The 17,619-nt window shown below is 33.8% G+C and overlaps 1 protein-coding gene across 5 annotated transcripts in view; it reads right to left on the reverse strand.

Annotated features, from left to right (window-relative positions):
* Window positions 1–17,619, reverse strand: part of zip (myosin heavy chain 10) — a 60,458-nt gene that overhangs the window by 21,087 nt on the left and 21,752 nt on the right. For 3 of the 5 annotated variants that reach the window (XM_081983729.1, XM_081983745.1, XM_081983763.1), the window contains exons 2-7: window positions 8,434–8,590; window positions 8,229–8,353; window positions 5,274–5,288; window positions 3,346–3,375; window positions 1,490–1,582; window positions 717–879 (exon numbers count right to left, since the gene is read on the reverse strand). In XM_081983729.1, coding sequence (XP_081839855.1) covers window positions 717–879; window positions 1,490–1,582; window positions 3,346–3,375; window positions 5,274–5,288; window positions 8,229–8,353; window positions 8,434–8,590 — 583 coding nt within the window. The remainder of the gene's footprint in view (window positions 1–716; window positions 880–1,489; window positions 1,583–3,345; window positions 3,376–5,273; window positions 5,289–8,228; window positions 8,354–8,433; window positions 8,591–17,619) is intronic. The other 2 variants (XM_081983739.1, XM_081983752.1) reach the window with 1 other exon arrangement.

Consider the following 17,619-nt stretch of genomic DNA (forward strand, 5'->3'; position numbering starts at 1 on the left):
TCCAAAACAGTTTCTAGAAGTTTTCAAAGTCTCCTGAAGCAGCACAGAAACTTCTAAATGCCTTTAGAACAGTCTATAAGCTTCAAAATGCTCTTCAACTAGCCTAGATGCTTTAGGAAGATTTCAAAACAGTCTAAAAGCTTCGGTATGATTCTAGAGCAGTTTGAAAGCTTCAAAAAATTTCTAGAACTCTCCAAGATTTCCATATCCCTCTAAAGCAGACCAGAACTTTTAATGGACTCTTTAAAAAACTGAGCAAAAGCCTTCTAAAAAATCCTGAGGTAGTGTAAAAAGATTTCAGAAGCTTTCAAAACACTATAGAAACTCTAAAAGCTTTTAGAACGGTCTAAAACCTTGTTACTGAAAATTGTTGCATCTACAACAAAGTTAGTTAAACCTTAAGTATAAATAAGACATAACTTGAAGAACAATTTCAAACTTTCAAAGGCTGAAAAGACATTCTAACATTATGTTACATCGAGTGTTAGATTGCCACAATAGCCCACTGGGCGCTCTACAAACCTTTTAGAAGCAATTTAGAACACAATCTGTCCCCAAAGATGAACCGTAAAAATAATCAAAAACACAAGGGCGTAAAATCATTATTTCCGTCCTTTAACCTGGGCACAAACAAACCCTACCGATCCGTATGTGCGTAAAATTATTATTGATACATATCTCATATCATATTATGTTAACACCTTCTCAATACTTACTTTTCTGTTCAGTAGAGGCACCTGCTAAAAGCTGGTAGAATATGTGGAATGTACGTTCTAGCTTGGCTTGTCTTATGGCACGTGATTTTTCCAAGAGGTATGTTTCGATATTGGCACCAGCAATATATCCGGACGCATCAAAGTTGATTCTGATAAATTTACCCTAAAGTTTAAATAAAAATTTTAGGCAATGCAAAAAACAAATTGTCATAGAAAACCAGTCTTAGAACACCAGTTATAGAGTCAAGTTTATATTTTTTAAATAAAGCTAACAGCAGTAATAAATAGTGATAAAAATCACATATAAAAATATAACTACTTCAATGTGTCAAACACAGCATTTTCGTTAAAAAAAAAAATTTAAGCTGTTTTTTATAGACTTGTATGTCTTCTTGTAATAAGTTAGTTATTAAAAAAGAAACCAAAAACTTATAAACTGCCTAAATCCTGCCACTTAAAAGTGTAGATTTTTATAACTATTGTTTTGTTTTTATTCAAATTAGGTAATATTAATTCGGTTTATATCGTGTTTCGGTTACTTCGTACGATTTTCTCATCCAAATGGTAGATATTTGAAATAATTTGCTATTCGATTGAACTTTACTACAAAGAACTTAACCATTCTTGGTTAACGATTCAAACAGAACTAATTTATTATTTCCTAATACAAAAAAAGACAAAAACTTGACTCTATGTACATACAAAGATAAATGTATATCCAAGCAAACAACATTAATATTGACATAACTAAAATAACCAAAATAACCACTTACGAATCTTGATGAGTTATCATTCTTAATTGTTTTGGCATTTCCAAACGCTTCGAGTATTGGATTAGCTTGAAGAAGTTGGTGTTCTAAACCACCCTAAAATCATACAAAATTATTAGTAATAAATAACAATTTAACGTTATAATAAGTATATTTATATATAACGTATATAACGTTATATTAAGTGGTTGATTGCAATAATTACGTTAGCACTGCTTATGTTCTAATAATTAAAATAGTGTAAGCAATGAAGCTAAATCTACAATTTTCCTCAAATACATATACTACATGCAAAGACATTCACTTTAAAGCAGACAATTTTTGCTTATTAGAGGCACTTTTACCTGAAAATAAAACTATTCTTGCAAGTAATTTTCATAAGAACCACACAATGATAGCAACTTATCTAAACACTACCATTAACTGGTTTTACGACCAGAAATTTACCATATAAGATTGAAGAATTTCCATAATAAGTTGCGAATTTAGTCGGTTGGTCTGACAAACTATTAAAATAAAGACAAATGTGTAAGCAACTACATGATACTTATCAAAACTTTTAATAAATCGTTTTGGTAATGTTAGGTTGTGTTTGATATATAGAAAAAAAATTAGTTGATGATAACTGAAAAAACTAGCTGGACTGCGTTTATTGGAGTAGATTTTGATACCTTTTGATTAAGAAAAAATCTTTAATTAGTTAATAAGTTAAATAACTCAATCATGCTTAAGATATACCAATAAATGCTAATAAACCAACATGATCACCTTAATTTAAAATACTTGAACAATAAATTTGTTTGTTTTCAACCAATTGCTAGGTGCAGCATTTTCGAATAGGTTTAATCCAAAAATAAAACACTGTACACTAAGTACATAATACTAATAACAGACAAAACAAACAAGCGTGCAGTAATTAAAAATTGAAATTTTGCATTTTCAAATGGCAACCAGCAAAACGGACTTTGCCTTATCACACACAAATACATAATCAGTTTTGGTTGGAATTTTTACTACATCTAGACAACACGTCTTGTTAAAAATCAGCTTTGTTGCATATTAAAGTTTAATGCTATTTAAGAATATTAGCAACACTTGTGTGTTATCACTAATTAGGATTACTAATTACAACCGGTCATAAGGTTCTTTGTTTTTTTTCACACTTATATATTTATTCCAAATTAATAACATCGTTAATCCAATAAATTAATTTTGAAATATTGACCATGATAGGAGTGTTTGCTGCTGTAGTTTTAGTACAGAAAAAACTTTTTATTATTGTTAACAAAAATTGACTGATTTATTATTAAAAGTTCAAGATTTGATAGAGCTGTCGACTCTAAATTGACATTTGAATTGAAGATAAAGACAACTTTATTGTTTTCAATATCAATATTTAATTTATTATATCTGATAAAGCTAGAAATTGATGGTTGAGTTAATTCTAGTAATTTTATAAATTAAATAACATAAAACAAGTTTTACCTTTGTTTTTACCAACTTGTCATGCAAAGATTTTAAAACATGTAAAAATGAAAACAAAACCTTAAAGCGATTAAATTTAAGCTAAAAAATAACTGGCATGTAATTGCGATGGATTGAAATCCAGTTTAGAAAATGTCTCAGAACAAAACAGTAAAGTTGTAATTTTGAAAGAATGACACTGAACTGAATTTACAGAATTCCAGTCGATTTGATAAAAAAGTTTAGTTTTTTTCCCAACCCACGTTGAGCGATATCCCAACGGCAAAACAGAATTCATTGAATTTCAATTTGTCTTAATACTATAAAGCAACCATCAAAAAATAAAAGAAAAAATAGGTTAGCTTGAAGTACACACTACACAATTATTTACATACCGAAAACTCTCTGCTAGGGCTCTTCCGAATCTGTGAACGCATGTAAAATAAGGAAAACTGGCTTAATATAAAATTTACAAGACTTATTATAGGATTGCCAACGAAGTGATGGAAATTGTTACATTTAGGGGTAAACTTAAAAAACGCCTACTTTTGACATTAGCATGATGAGTTTAGCAGCAGTCCAGCTACAAGATAGTGGATTTAACCAATTACTGATAGAATACATTCAAAATTTTGAGAGGGTGTCTGTCTAAAATTGTGATACCAGATGTTTGTAAACTAAACTAAAATAATGGATCTTCAAAAGGCAATCAATTGTTTACCAATACAGGATGGACCACGCGATCCGTTGTGAAAAATGGATTGGAATTCCGAAAATTTAATACCATACTAAAGTTGAGGGAAAAACTCATCTAAAATATTCTCAGACTGGTGACACCTCCTGTTATACTGAAAGTAGGTAGCTTAATTTAAACGGAACATATTGCATACATTGTATTAAATTTGTTTTTTTTTTTAATAATTACGGTTTTTGCAAAATTTATTTGACTTTTCTTCTCACTTCTAACGGAATACCATTTCCCAAACACAAAATATCACAATATTTTTAAGGTAAAAAACACACTTTCAGTTGGTTCAGATATACAGGGTGTTTCCTAACTATGGTTCGAAATATCAGAGGGTAAACTGAATACCCCAATTCTTGAACGTAGGAAACAGAATAGTGACAGTAAGGTTGACAATGACACATGATTATATTCGATAGAAAAGACGTATGATTTTTTTCCTATTTACACATTTGTAGGGTAAGTACAGTTAAAAGTATTCAGGTCATTTTGTGAATTAATAAGATGGCAAATTATCTTAAAAGTAAAAAATTTATGTATTTGCATAATTTTTATGAAAAATTCAAATATGTATATGTATCCCATTTGAAATAACCACAAGTTGTTCTAGATAAAAGTCAAGATTAACAACAATACGAGACCTTGTCGCCCTATTGCGCCTAAGCCACCAACACAAGACCCTAAAGTTTTGTAGTGTAACAAAGAAACACCCTGTACTGATGCACTTAATGTTATAAAACAAATTATTTTTTAAATTATTATGAACCATTTCTTGAATCATACTATTGTTAGAGCAAAAACTAGTCCTGTTATAAACACATTTGTGATAAAAATATGACTGTAAAATTAAGCTACTAAGTTTCGGTACAGAGTGTCAAACCATATTTTTACAGATCAACAATCAAGCAGAGCCATAACATTTAATTGATAAACGGCTGTGAGGAAATAAATTTAGAGTTATTCAACCATTACAATTATTAGGCAACGGCGTTTCAAACCATGCCTTAAGCAGGGCAATAATTACCAATTGGTATTAACGGTCTAGCAACTGTCTACAATGTTAACGATAACATAAATGAAGCCTTCAGAGAGCTTTTATAGTCACATATAAACTAAAAACCTTGACAGGAATATATTCCTAAACACCCACATGGACAATGCCAAATAAGCATGAGTGGCAGATGAATATATGGCTGCAATATACCTTCATGACTTAATAAAGAAAATAATGAGAGACATAAAATAATAAATGGAACAAAGCAACTGAGTAACTTGTGTCAGATGATTTTTTTTTTGGCGAAAAACGATAAGTTGATGTTTAACACATAATTAAAACGCAAAGTAATTATAAAAGGAAAAATGGTCACCTTGAAACATGCAGTGTGTGGGTCACCAATATGAATACAGTTTTAGCGAAAAGAAAAATCTTACATGCAAGTGTAGGAGTAGAAAGCATAAAATGGTTTGTGCGTGAAAATTGTTAGATTGATGAACTTAACTTAGACAAACTAAAAAAACCTTGTTTCACTAATTCTCTAGTCTAAAAAAGTAGCAAAAGTGTAATATATAACTACTTACGATAAGGTCTTTTTGCTGCAGTTCCCAAAGGTGACATGCAAATAAGAGAAAAGAATAAATTAAACATCAATTTACAAAGATAGTGTCGAGAATAATATAATCTTGTGATCCCTTCATAATTAAAGATAAACCTTAAAAGTTGCAATTATATTAAGGTGAACAGAAAGTTTGGTGCACAGGATATAAGTAGAATAATCTAAAGCAAATATGTAGATAGGCAGCTTGTGATCGAACAATTACCGAAGCTTGTAAATTTTGTAAAGTATTCACACCAAATTCCTTTAAATATTGACTTAAAAATTTAATCTCACTTCGACAATTCTAAAAATATTACACAACTAGCAGGATTAATTAAAATGAATCATTAAATTTTTCATTACTAATAGTGTGCTAATACAGGACAATTACAAGAATCAAAACAAAATTCTTCATTCTTCAGGTTCATCCCCTCACAAAAAATGACGATATAAACAGTTTAGTTTGGACTCAGAATCTCAAAGACATAAATAAAAACCGTGTGGAGACAATCAACGGCGCTCGAAAGAAACACTGCTTGAAACAAACAGAAAACGACGATAAACATTCTACAAACAGTACAAAATTGATGAAACATAGAAGAAAACCACTAGAAAAATGCCAACAACATCAGGATGAGCTGAGAAACCTGAATAAAGATTTAACAAAAGCTGTAAAGACTGACATCAGAAACTACAACAATTAATGGGTGACTAGAGTTATAGAAGAAAATAAAAACTTGAGGGTACTACACAACAAAAATAGAAAAAAAAGCTGAAATAACTAAACTGGAAGATGACAGAGGAGAAATAACAAGCATCAGAGAGGAAATGTTAAAAATTGTAGAGTAGGACTTTTACACCAAACTATTTATATAGAAACCTGAATCAAGTAGGAGTATCAGAAAATATACCCTACATAATAAACCAAGGATCGGAAGATGCCAACAATAACTAAAGTATTATCAGAAATGAAGAACAATACTCCTGGCGAAGACGATGTTGTTGTAGAAGCCATCAAACTAGGAGGTGAATACAAAGCGATAGAATCACTTATAGAAAAAAGCCTAGAATACAACAAGCCTAAAGCTCTCGCTAACTGTCTTATAGACCTTATTGCTACACTTCCATATTCACACAGTTTCCACAACTGCAAAAGTAAAAATACAGATCGCGGAATAAGGCGACACATTCCTTCGAAATTTTTCACAACCCTGTTAGAATATATGTTTAAAAAGATTGAATTAGACAACAAGGGCATAAACGTGATGGCGAAAAGCTGAACCACCTTTGACGACGATATTCTGCTGATCTCAGACCGACTTGACGAGGCAAACTAAATGGTCTCAGAAATGTCCGCAGCTTCCCAAAAATCAACATCGCTAAAACTCAATTTATGATAAACTTACTTCTCAGCTCTAACCTAATGCTAGAGGGAAAAGAGATTCAATACGTAACATCGTACAAATACCTAGGACACGAAATCTGAATAGGAAGGGACAACCAGACATTCAAACTGAACAGAAGGATAGTAGTGACTTGGGCTGCTTTTGGCAGGCAGGAGGCATGTATTCAAGTCAGATATTACAATGTGTCTTAAACGAAAGGTGTTTGACCAATGCGTTCTCCTCAAACTCTCTCAAAACTATCAATAAAATAAGATTAACTAAGCCATGGAGAAGTCTATGTTAGGAGTGACATTGTGAGATAATATCAGAAATGAAGAACTACATAGAAGAACAAAAGTTACGGACACAATTGAAAGAATCACACACTTAAAATGGAATTGGGCTGGCCTTGCCGCAAGAATGTCAGAGAGATTCAATAGATGGACGAGGAGAAAAATAGGCGTCCCAGAGTTGAAGCACACCGACTCAATGTACAGACCATTTGATATCTTCAAACTGGATCTAAGATGCCCAAGACTGAGCAAGATGGTCTAGCTAGGCTAAGATAGGCTTGTGTCCAGCAGTGAATGAGACCAGTGAAAAATCCTATACACATGACCATCTCATCGTGCAGTAAATAAATATGGTCCCACTACATAATTATTGTCAACAATCCCAGCCCAAATATTAACAGAAAACTTCCATTGATGATGATATAACTTGTGAATGGCGTGAAGATTTTCTTTGTTCCCAATGTGACTACAGTGTGTATTAAAATAGCCATATCTTGTATGGCATAATACACTCGTATAAACTCTTGGTTCATGGTTTTTTATTCAAGTAAAATTGCTGACGCTGAAGATGCTGCTCCGCATAAATTCGCAGTGCTTACTTAACACTACCATAACCATGCATGCCTGCTCAGTCAATAGTTCGAAACAATGCATTTTCAATCAAACAATATTTTATCTGATAAAGACTAATTTGCAAAACGTACAACTTTTCAAAGGTTACTATGAATTAACTTTATTTAATTTGATCTCAATGTTGAAGAATTTTAATTGTCAATTTGTAATTTATCTTGACTTGAAGAGAAATTTCCGGCCACCACTTCATGAATAAAAAATGTTATGCCCTCTATCACTTCTGAAAACTACGAATAGTTATATTGTGACACCCTGACAAATTGAACAATTCCTCAAAGAAAAATTTAACTGAATTTCATTCATTGTTTTGGAAGTGTAACACTTTCAAAATCACGGTTAACGACTCTTATAGATGTCGAAATAATGGAGTTTATTAATTTCCTTTTTTGTGACACCTAATGAATGAAATGAGATTTTTGAAAAACTCCAGAACAATTTATTTTGTAGAAACTCTTTACTAATTGAGAAACGTTCCTGTCACTCGACTTTTTGTTTTGTAAATGCACCAATTATCCAGGTATTTGCCAATACCTAGAATGTTTCACTCACTAAAAAGCATTTTGTTATGGATCACAACGAATATTTCTGAATATTTCAGTGGTTCGGCAATTGTGTTAAGCTACGTACCGCTCCTGAGCTTTTTGGAGATTTGGAAGCAGCTACGTAGGCCAGATACTGGATGACTTTTTTTGTGTTTTCGGTTTTGCCGGCACCCGACTCTCCCGTACATAAAATTGACTGGTCTTCTCGTTCTGAAAAAAACAAATCGTTGTATATGAAATCACTGGTGTATTTTTAAATGGCGGATTTAATTCAAGTTTGACCGGCTTACCTTGCAACATAGATCGATAAGCGGTGTCTGTGATGGCAAATACGTGCGGCGGGACTTCGTGCCGTTTGATTCCTTTGTATCTTTCCATGATTTTTTCTGTGTAAATTGGTAACTTTTTGTAGGGATTGACCACCACGCAGAAAAGGCCAGAGTATGTCTAAATTGAATTACAACAATTATTACTATGGTGGATTTAATAAACTGCATGACAACTTACTAGCCATAGCATGAGATTGAGGTTCTTTCTATTTTTTACTGCTGATACAAGACACTTATGTACCTCCTGGACAAAAATTAGTATAAAGCAGCTAGCATTACAAAAGACAGAATACCGTCAGTTTATCAACTTTATTTAGATTAGATAAATGCATATAAAATAATAATGTACGTATAGAACATGTATGTTTACATGATCAGGTGTTACTTTGATTCACTTTAAGTAGAATGACAATTGTATATTCCCATCTTAATAATATTTATATTTAACCACCCGACAAACTAAATATAACATTATTATTTTTCAAAACAATTTCGTGAATGACTCAATGCTGTAATACAAATATTTAAAAAATGTGGGAATTACCATTCAAAATATGGATTATAGACTTATCTTAGTTAGGATAGATCATAAGGACATAATATAATCATTCATTATGAATTGACAACCACATGCAACCTATAAATGTCTGTTAGAAATCCTGTTTTTCATTTTACTGCATTAAAAAATAAAATAAAAAGTCAGAGTAATAAGCACTATAAGTTAAGGGCATCGGTAAAGCAAAACCTCTTATGGGAGATTCAATGCATTTTATGACAATCTTTTAACCCAAATTAAAAAAAAACTAGGATAGGTATTGCTGTTTTTTAAACGGCATATGAAAGAAGACATTTGCTAGAATGTGCGAAAGTCAATATAATTTTAATAGTACGTCAATCAAAATATCTAGAAGCATTAAAACAAAATGCTAAAATTACCATAATTTTCAAGTCACTATTTTTCCTACCTGCAAAACTTTTTTGGTGACAAAAATAACTTTCGCACATTCCCCAAACCTTTAGCTATTTAATAAAAAAAAAATCACGCATATAAGTTAAAAATTAAAGTTGTAATTTGGGTTAAAAGATGGGACTAAAAAATTGTTCGAATTAAGGAGCGGAAATCTTGCATCTTTGTTCCATATCACTCTAGGAGCCTCGTTGCTTAAACAGTAATGTCTGCGTTAACACTGCCGTAGTTTTATCGACAGAAACAAAGAACGAACAATGTTTTTTATATATTTTTCTACACGTAGGCCAAGCATCGCGATCGAAAAACGTAAAGTCTTTACCGATCCCCTTAAGAGAAACAGTATTATTGTGCATTATATTATACAACTTATTTTAATAGTTACTTATGCAAGGTGTACGCAATGTAGGGTTTTACGAGACCGATCAGTTTATGGCACATCGAGCCTACAATCGAATCCATAAATGGACGAGTCGAGTAAAACCACATATTACGTACGTGTTACATACGTTTATGGCAAATTTTATGTTAATTTGTAAATTACTTAACTTTTAAATTCAAGAGCACAATATTTTAATAACGTCACAATTTAAATGACATACACCATGTTTACGTAACCAGTTGAAGGAAATGTTTTATTTTATGCACCCGACAGAATTCTGAGAAAAGAACATTAGATTTATGAATTAGAAATAAATAAATATGTAAGTTACATAAAATAGTAATTTCCAATCGTGTTCTATACATTGCGTTTTTTTTAACGCGCAACATAGGATTTTACGTGTTAAATTTTTAAGCCTATATTAGACCATGTTATTTTGGAACTGCAGGTCTAAAACTTGACGAGTGTGTCTTTAGTACCCTGAAGCTTAAGTAAGTTTACCAATTTTGTCTAAAAAGTGATTAAAAACTGGCAAAAAATCATTTTTTTTTCGAAAAGTTTTTATCGTTTTATACTCCCTATATGCATTGTTTTATTTTGTTTTTGATATCGACAGGGCAGGTAGCAGGTAGAGTGACATATTTTGACTGCATCATGGCCCGACATCTTTTGAACGTCAAAAGGGCATTTTATGATTGTTTGGAATACTATTTGGCTTCAAACTGAGGTCACTTTGAACAATTCACTTATAAAAATACCTCTTTTGTTCTTAACTTTCTTGATATAAAGATAATGATCACCCTGTTTTACTTTCTACGCCAAATTTTACCTGCTACCTGCCGTGCCAGTATCAAAAACAACAAGCACCTATCATACATACAGGGAGTATGGAAAGATAAAATCTTTTCGAAAAAAGATGATTTTTTGCAAGTTTATAATCACTTTTTAGGCCCAATTGGTAAACTTGCTTAAGCTTCACGGTACGAAACAGCCACCCGTCAAGTTTTATACTTGTAGTTCTAAAATAACATGGTCTGACATGTGCTTAAAAATTTAACACGTAAAATCCTATGTTGCGCGTTAAAAAAAACGCACTGTATACACATTTCTCTAATCTTAGCATGGAACTAGTTAACAGGTGCACATACTGGCCAATTGTTAATTTTACGTTCTAGTATATTTACTGTGTGTCTCAAAAGAACCCTGGAAAACTGGATTTCATGTTTTTGCTTTGGTATGGTTTATTGAACTGAAAATTTTCTTAAATATACTTTGAATAGTGCACTTTTATTTTTCTGTTTGTATTTTTTTAAATACTCTAAGCTTAATATTTTATACGCGAACCACACAGGATGATTCATAGTGGTATATTAAAAGTATCTTGAAAATGGTCCTTGAAACTTTCATATTCAAAAAACTTTTTGTACTGCAAGATGCTGGGAAATATGTATGCTAAATGGCTTTTCTTGCAACCTCAAAGAAATTTTCTTCTAAATAATGTATCAATTTATTATTTTGGGTTTGTGTTGTAGCTCTTGAGCCCCTCAGTCCACAATGTCCCCTCAGTTTGCCATCGAGTTTTTGAATTGTATTTTTGTTAACATTTATTAAGTGAGCAATGGCTCTTATACTGAGATCATCCACCAAATGGACAATAATTTGGGATCTTTGTACACTATTAAGCTGTGGCATCTGACGTCTTACAGCAAAATCTGCTAAGTATTTGTATTATTGACAATATCTGACTTTTCCTGATTACTAACCACTTCCTGACAAGTTTAAATCAATCCAGACTAAACTCTCTATTTATGCCAAAAAATATAACTACATGTCTATAAAGGTAGGATTTCAGAAAGCAAACTCGTTTAAAGAAAGTGTGGGTGACCCATCGCTTTAACGACCAACTTCGTTTTAATGTTTAGTACCATTAGGGTACTGGTTGGCAAATACAAATCACACGGACGTCCTGCAGCCACATAACTTAAATATTTATCGTTATATTACAGGTAAAACCCTAACTAATCCAAAAATTTTGTCTCAATGACATCCAAAATGGGTGTCGTTGAAAACATGTTTTAACATGACGTGTTCATGGGCATAATTTGGTGCAGTTTGTGGTTGCCCAAAGAAGGTCGCCGGCCTTTCAAGGTCAATGAATTTCGAGCAAAATTCACCCTTTGTTTGCCCATCTCAGTGGAAGATTACACAGCGTGTTCGAGGAACAACTCTTACAAAGTAAAACCAAGTAAAACTGACGCATTTTTCGATAGTGTTACTCATTTTTATTGCACAGAATTTTATCAGCGAACCGGATTTTAACACACCTCGTTTAATGTCATTATTTGGCGGACTAAAATGTTTGCCTTTACTTAATAACTAGTGCCTTTTAGCGAAAATGTAGTTCAATACAATTAGTAGAATTAAGGTAAAAGCTACACTTTATACAAAAAATAGGTTGAAAACAGATAGTCTGTTGCATATAATTATTCGGTCCCGCAATTTTACAATCGTCACTGTAATAAAACGGTTATTGACTCTTTCCTAAAAAAATAAAAAACCACCGACATTGGGAACGAAAAACTTTACCTCTTCCAACAATTCAAGTGGAATCTGACCGTGGTTTATTTAACATTTTTTTCACTTTCGGTTGAATTTAGACAAATTCTTCTATAATTTTAGATTTGTAAAAATAGTGCACTAAAAATTTTAAAAAGAACATTTTCTATCGGCAGTACACCGTGACAAACAAAAGAATTTTTCGTGGTATTAACAATTAGAACGGTCACATTCATAGGCGCATAGTCATAAGAAGCCTTAGTGGTTTTAACCTGAAAGTGTTATGGTGCGGTGACATGATGCCTCGCCATACAGGGTGTTTGTTCATTTACAGACAGTGTCCCTGAAGAGGTTTTACAATCTGTAAAAAGGTATAGTACACCCAAAAATATGAGGAAAAAGTTCCTATAAACATAACCCTCTTAAATGCCTCTTTGCCAGAAAAAATTATAAATATCGTTTTTTTTTGTAAAATCTCCGGAACCGTTTGTCGCACTCAAAGCTACTTTTGCAGGAATCTCTATTAGGAAAAGTTTTTGGTGTAAATCGATTGATTTTGCATAAAGCAGTGGCGGAGATTTTGATTGACAATGATTCTTTTGGCACAACTTCTACGTAACTGAAGAAATGGGTAAACTTTAAAAGCATTTTCTAAAATCTAAGACTGAAGAATTACTTTCGGTAATTTTTCAAAAAACCGACCGCTTTTGAAGAAAATTACATTTTATAATCAAGAACGACTAACTTAACAAACGTTGTAAACGTGTAACGGTTTTCCTTAAGTTCCATGGTTTTTGGTAATAAAATTCCATTTTATTAAAAAAACAATCGATGTTTTGAAAAACTAGCAAAGATAATTTTTAATGTCGAACACTCCAAGGCGTTAGAAAACGTTAACAGTCAAATTTGGGACACCCTGTATTAGGTGTGTATTATTTGAATGCTCAGCACAGTCGTTGTAAAAGGAAACCAGATACAATTTATTATTATTTTTATGTAACAAATTAATTTTTGCTGGCAATATACATTTACATTTACACTAACATGAGTGTTTGGCACACCATATCCAGGTTCCTGCATCCGAACTCCTACGGATACGGTCACCCTGTATAGTCCTGCCTAAAAGCCGTAAGGTTCAAATGCAGGATGATCAACTGCATGAGAAATACCCTTTCAAAGCAGATTCAACTTCAAAAGGGCAAGGTGAACCAAATTCTCCACAAATCTTGACGCGGAGCTGAAAAGTGAAAACCCCAGAAAACTATCAAACCTTTGTGCAAATCATGCAAAGGGTATCAAAGTGGCACATACCAAGAGGGTGCGGACAACAATACATCCCAGCGTTGTCAAACACTTCCAAGCAGACCTTTGATAAACCTAAAGAACTATTTGCTCAAGACCCATCTTGCGAAGAAACTATAACCTGCAGAGTGTGGGACTGCATTGAGCGAAGGAAAAGCCGGACAAGAAAAATTGATAGAAACCTTGGAACGAATGGGCATGTCACACAGCAGCAAAATGACATGGAATCTGATAAACCAGACGGCGATCCAAAACAAAACAAAGCTCCAACACAAACGTTCAACACCCACTCAAGAAGCCCACCAACTCTTCCTAAATGGTAAACCAGATAATAAATGCAGAAAGGCAGGACTCAGTAGAACACCGACAAATGAAACAAATCACTTCAATTCACCTTTTACCATTAAAGAACCACAAGGGAATAAATTCTTCAAAAAAATGGAAAAGCCGCAAGAGTGGACAAAATAAAACACTTAGGGTCATCAGCCATACAATGGACTCTAGATATCTCTTTAACTGCTACCGAGAAACTTCAATCATCAACAAATTCGTAGCTCTGCTGAAACCCGGGAAAGGCCCAATGTCACTTCTCTGCCGCGACCTTATTTTTCAAAGAATAGAGAAGGTAATGTACTCAACTATCATCTCACAACAGGCTTTAGACCTGGGAAGACCTGCGCTAGTCAAATCCCAGCTCTGACTGAACACAACGAGGACGGATTTGAAAGAAAGCAAAATAGCAGGCCTAGCTCTGGTTGATCTTAGCTCCGCTTACGACAACCACCAAAGGTGGCTTTGAAGGAAAAAAAGAGTCGATGGAGAAACTCTAGCTCAGTGCAGCGTACTAGCACCAATACTGTTCAACCTCTACACTAACGACTAACCAACCCCACTTTTTACCAGAAACTTTGTTTACGCTGACCACCTTCAGGTAACAACCCAGGGAGCAACATTTGAAGAGATAGAGCAAAACTAAAATCTGCTCTAGACCTTATGTACACTTACTACCAACACAACTCTCTGAAGCCAACTTCAAACTCACGTCAGCGCTCTTCACCTTCACTCTCAACAGGCAAACAGGAAGCTGCATACCGGCAAGCCCATCTACCTTGGAGTCTGTGGAACTTGAGGAAAGGTGGAGGACACTATTAAAGAAGCTCAGAGGAACAGCCGTTTAAAGAAGCTCAGAAAAAGTTAAATGGGCTGCAAAATTAATACTACTGCGCAACCACTGTGGTTTTCAAATGCTGAATAGGTATGCCTGTCCAGTCTGGCCTAGATCCGTCCATGCGAAGGAGACTGAACCAAACATGCCGGCTAATAGCAGGGTGCATGAAACCGACACCACTTCAGAAACTATACAGGGCAGCAGGCTTTTCACTGAACACTAGGACTGCCCCCGAGTTAAGTGAAAAAGTCAAGAACACCCAAGAAGATTAAAATCAAGAAGCTTCCTAAGCACCCCACTGGATGAACCACCCGAATTCTACCCAACAGCAGAGGCCCCTCCATGTGAGTCACTAACCAAGTGGAAAACCTGGAAAACGCTTAACCGCTTAAGAAATGGTGTAGCCCTTGTAAAGACCAACCACAACATCAAGTTGAAAAGAAATAAGATAAGTGTGACTGCGGGGCTGTACAAGATATGGAGCACCTACTACAATGCCTAAACTGCCCTTACCAGTGCACCCTCGACGAACTGTGGACTGACAAGCCAGAACCACTGAACGCTGTCCAAAACTGGGCGGAGGCTGTTTCCGGACACGAAAAAGTAACGTAAATGCATGAGATACACTGTTGTTATTATTATTATTAGAACTTTTTTCGAATAGTAAGCCATACTTTCTAATTACGTAATACAGGCTTACCCATCACATTCATGTGTCATTGTCAAACTCATTAGAAACCGCGTAACTGAATCGCAGAGAATAGAAATTATAAACTTTATTGGATATGGTGATAAATTCGATGGAATGACATGAGAGAACATACTGAGTACACTCAAAAATGAAAAACATTGTAAAAGAATTAAATATCAGACAGACGATGGCGGAAGAGCAAAATGATTAGCAAAATTCTAGAAGAATTTGACTAAAACACCGTCAACAAGTTAATGGATGGCATTTTGCACATGCCATATAAACCAGGACTTTTTTGTTCCAAAAGTATTATGAATTTCACTCAGTAATTCATTAATAAAATATATTCTAGCATTATCAAGTGATTTGTGACTAGTTACAGTTGCGAAAACCGTTCGTGTTTTTGAGAGATACACTCAAAATTTCAAGTGGATACCAAAAATATAATAAAAAGTATGACGTTCTCTTCGAAAAATTACTTTTGCATTTTGTAAAAAGTAAAGAACATCTATTCAAGCATTTTTACAAACTTTATTGCTTTAATTTTAAATCAATCTGTTGTGGTACACCCGCACATGTGAAATGCTTCTTCTTATACCTTCCTATACTAATATGGATTGGCATTTACCTAGACATTTAGGTATACAAACAACGAAATTAATCACAAATTTATTGTGAAATAAATTTTGTAACGTCCACAAAAACGATTTATTATCCAATTACGAGGGAGAGTGAAATATTCGACATCACACATTTGAGAAAGTATTTCATAGTTCTGGCTAATAAAAATGAATCCGTTTTTGGTAATGGTTAAATTAAGCGAGGCGCGGTCTTGAAAACGCCAGACTGTAATCGTTTCAACTGGCAAAAATACGCGAGACGTTAAAATCTCGCTTACTTTTGCCATTATGAAATTACTCTTATCTGGTCCGTATAAGGCTAAAAATATGTGTACGCATTATGAATGTTAACAAGTAAATAAACATTAAACTTTACGGCGCAACAGGGATCGTTATATGGTGATTGATTTTCAGGATTACAAAATCACAAAAAATGCAGCTGTTGGTCTGCTAAATACAATTTTTTGTTTTAAACTCACAAATCAATGCGATAGAGGTGAAACGTTACTTAAATCACTTAACCCAGAAACTGTTATCACAGATTTGCTTCTGCCCTTGATAATTAGTTCTTTTAGTGCTGGTTTTATTGGCAATAAAATATTATCAGCTGTACAAATATTATTGCTTTACTGATCTTAGGGTGAGAAATTCTATAATAATCCAAAGTCTATATTGCTAAGATTTTTGCTGGTATAGCGTAATTTCCTAAAAGCTTTCAAAATACTTAACCTAAGTGTCCTGACCTTTTTGTGTCTGACAAACTGTAAATTACGTAAAAGAGCTTCTGGTCTAAATTTCCTTCCAAACTTATACTGACTCACCTTCATATTACCGTTGGTACTTTTTATGAGCATATTACGTGCGCCTTTAATTTAATGGGAGACCGCCTGCAGCCACGCTGATCGCCATATATGGAAAGTACAGGTCAGCGGGCCAGGGCCTTTTGTCACACGCTGTATATCGACATCTCATACACTGTGGACTCCTTGGATCAACTGACAAAACCATGAAGCAAAAGCAATACGATTTTACACAAGAGATGTTGAAGAAATTAGACAGTAAAACAGATCCGCCAAAAAACCGATTCTTGGGGTTTCTTGTATAGTAAAGGAACGCTGATCACAGAAATAAGTAAGCTAGAAATTAGGGAACCTGGGACTGGATGGAAAAGATATCAGACTTATAGAAAATTTGTACTGGAATCAAAAAGCGGAAATCCGAATTCAAGTTTCGTCAGGGGTGCATCTTGTCTCCGATGTTGTTTAACTTGCATGTGGAAAGAGCTTTCACCGAGTCAATCTCCGACATCCCCCCATCAAACAATATTCGATATGCGGATGATACCGCGATATTTTTAGCGGATAGTGCAAATGATCTACAAACTCTACTAGATAGGGTCAACAAAGAAAGTCAAAGACTGGGTCTGAAAATTAACAACTGTAAAAACAAATGTATGGCCAT

This window comes from Ips typographus, linkage group LG1 (genome assembly GCF_016097725.1).
Source record: "Ips typographus isolate SLU linkage group LG1, UJ_Ityp_2.0, whole genome shotgun sequence".
NCBI lineage: Eukaryota > Metazoa > Arthropoda > Insecta > Coleoptera > Curculionidae > Ips > Ips typographus.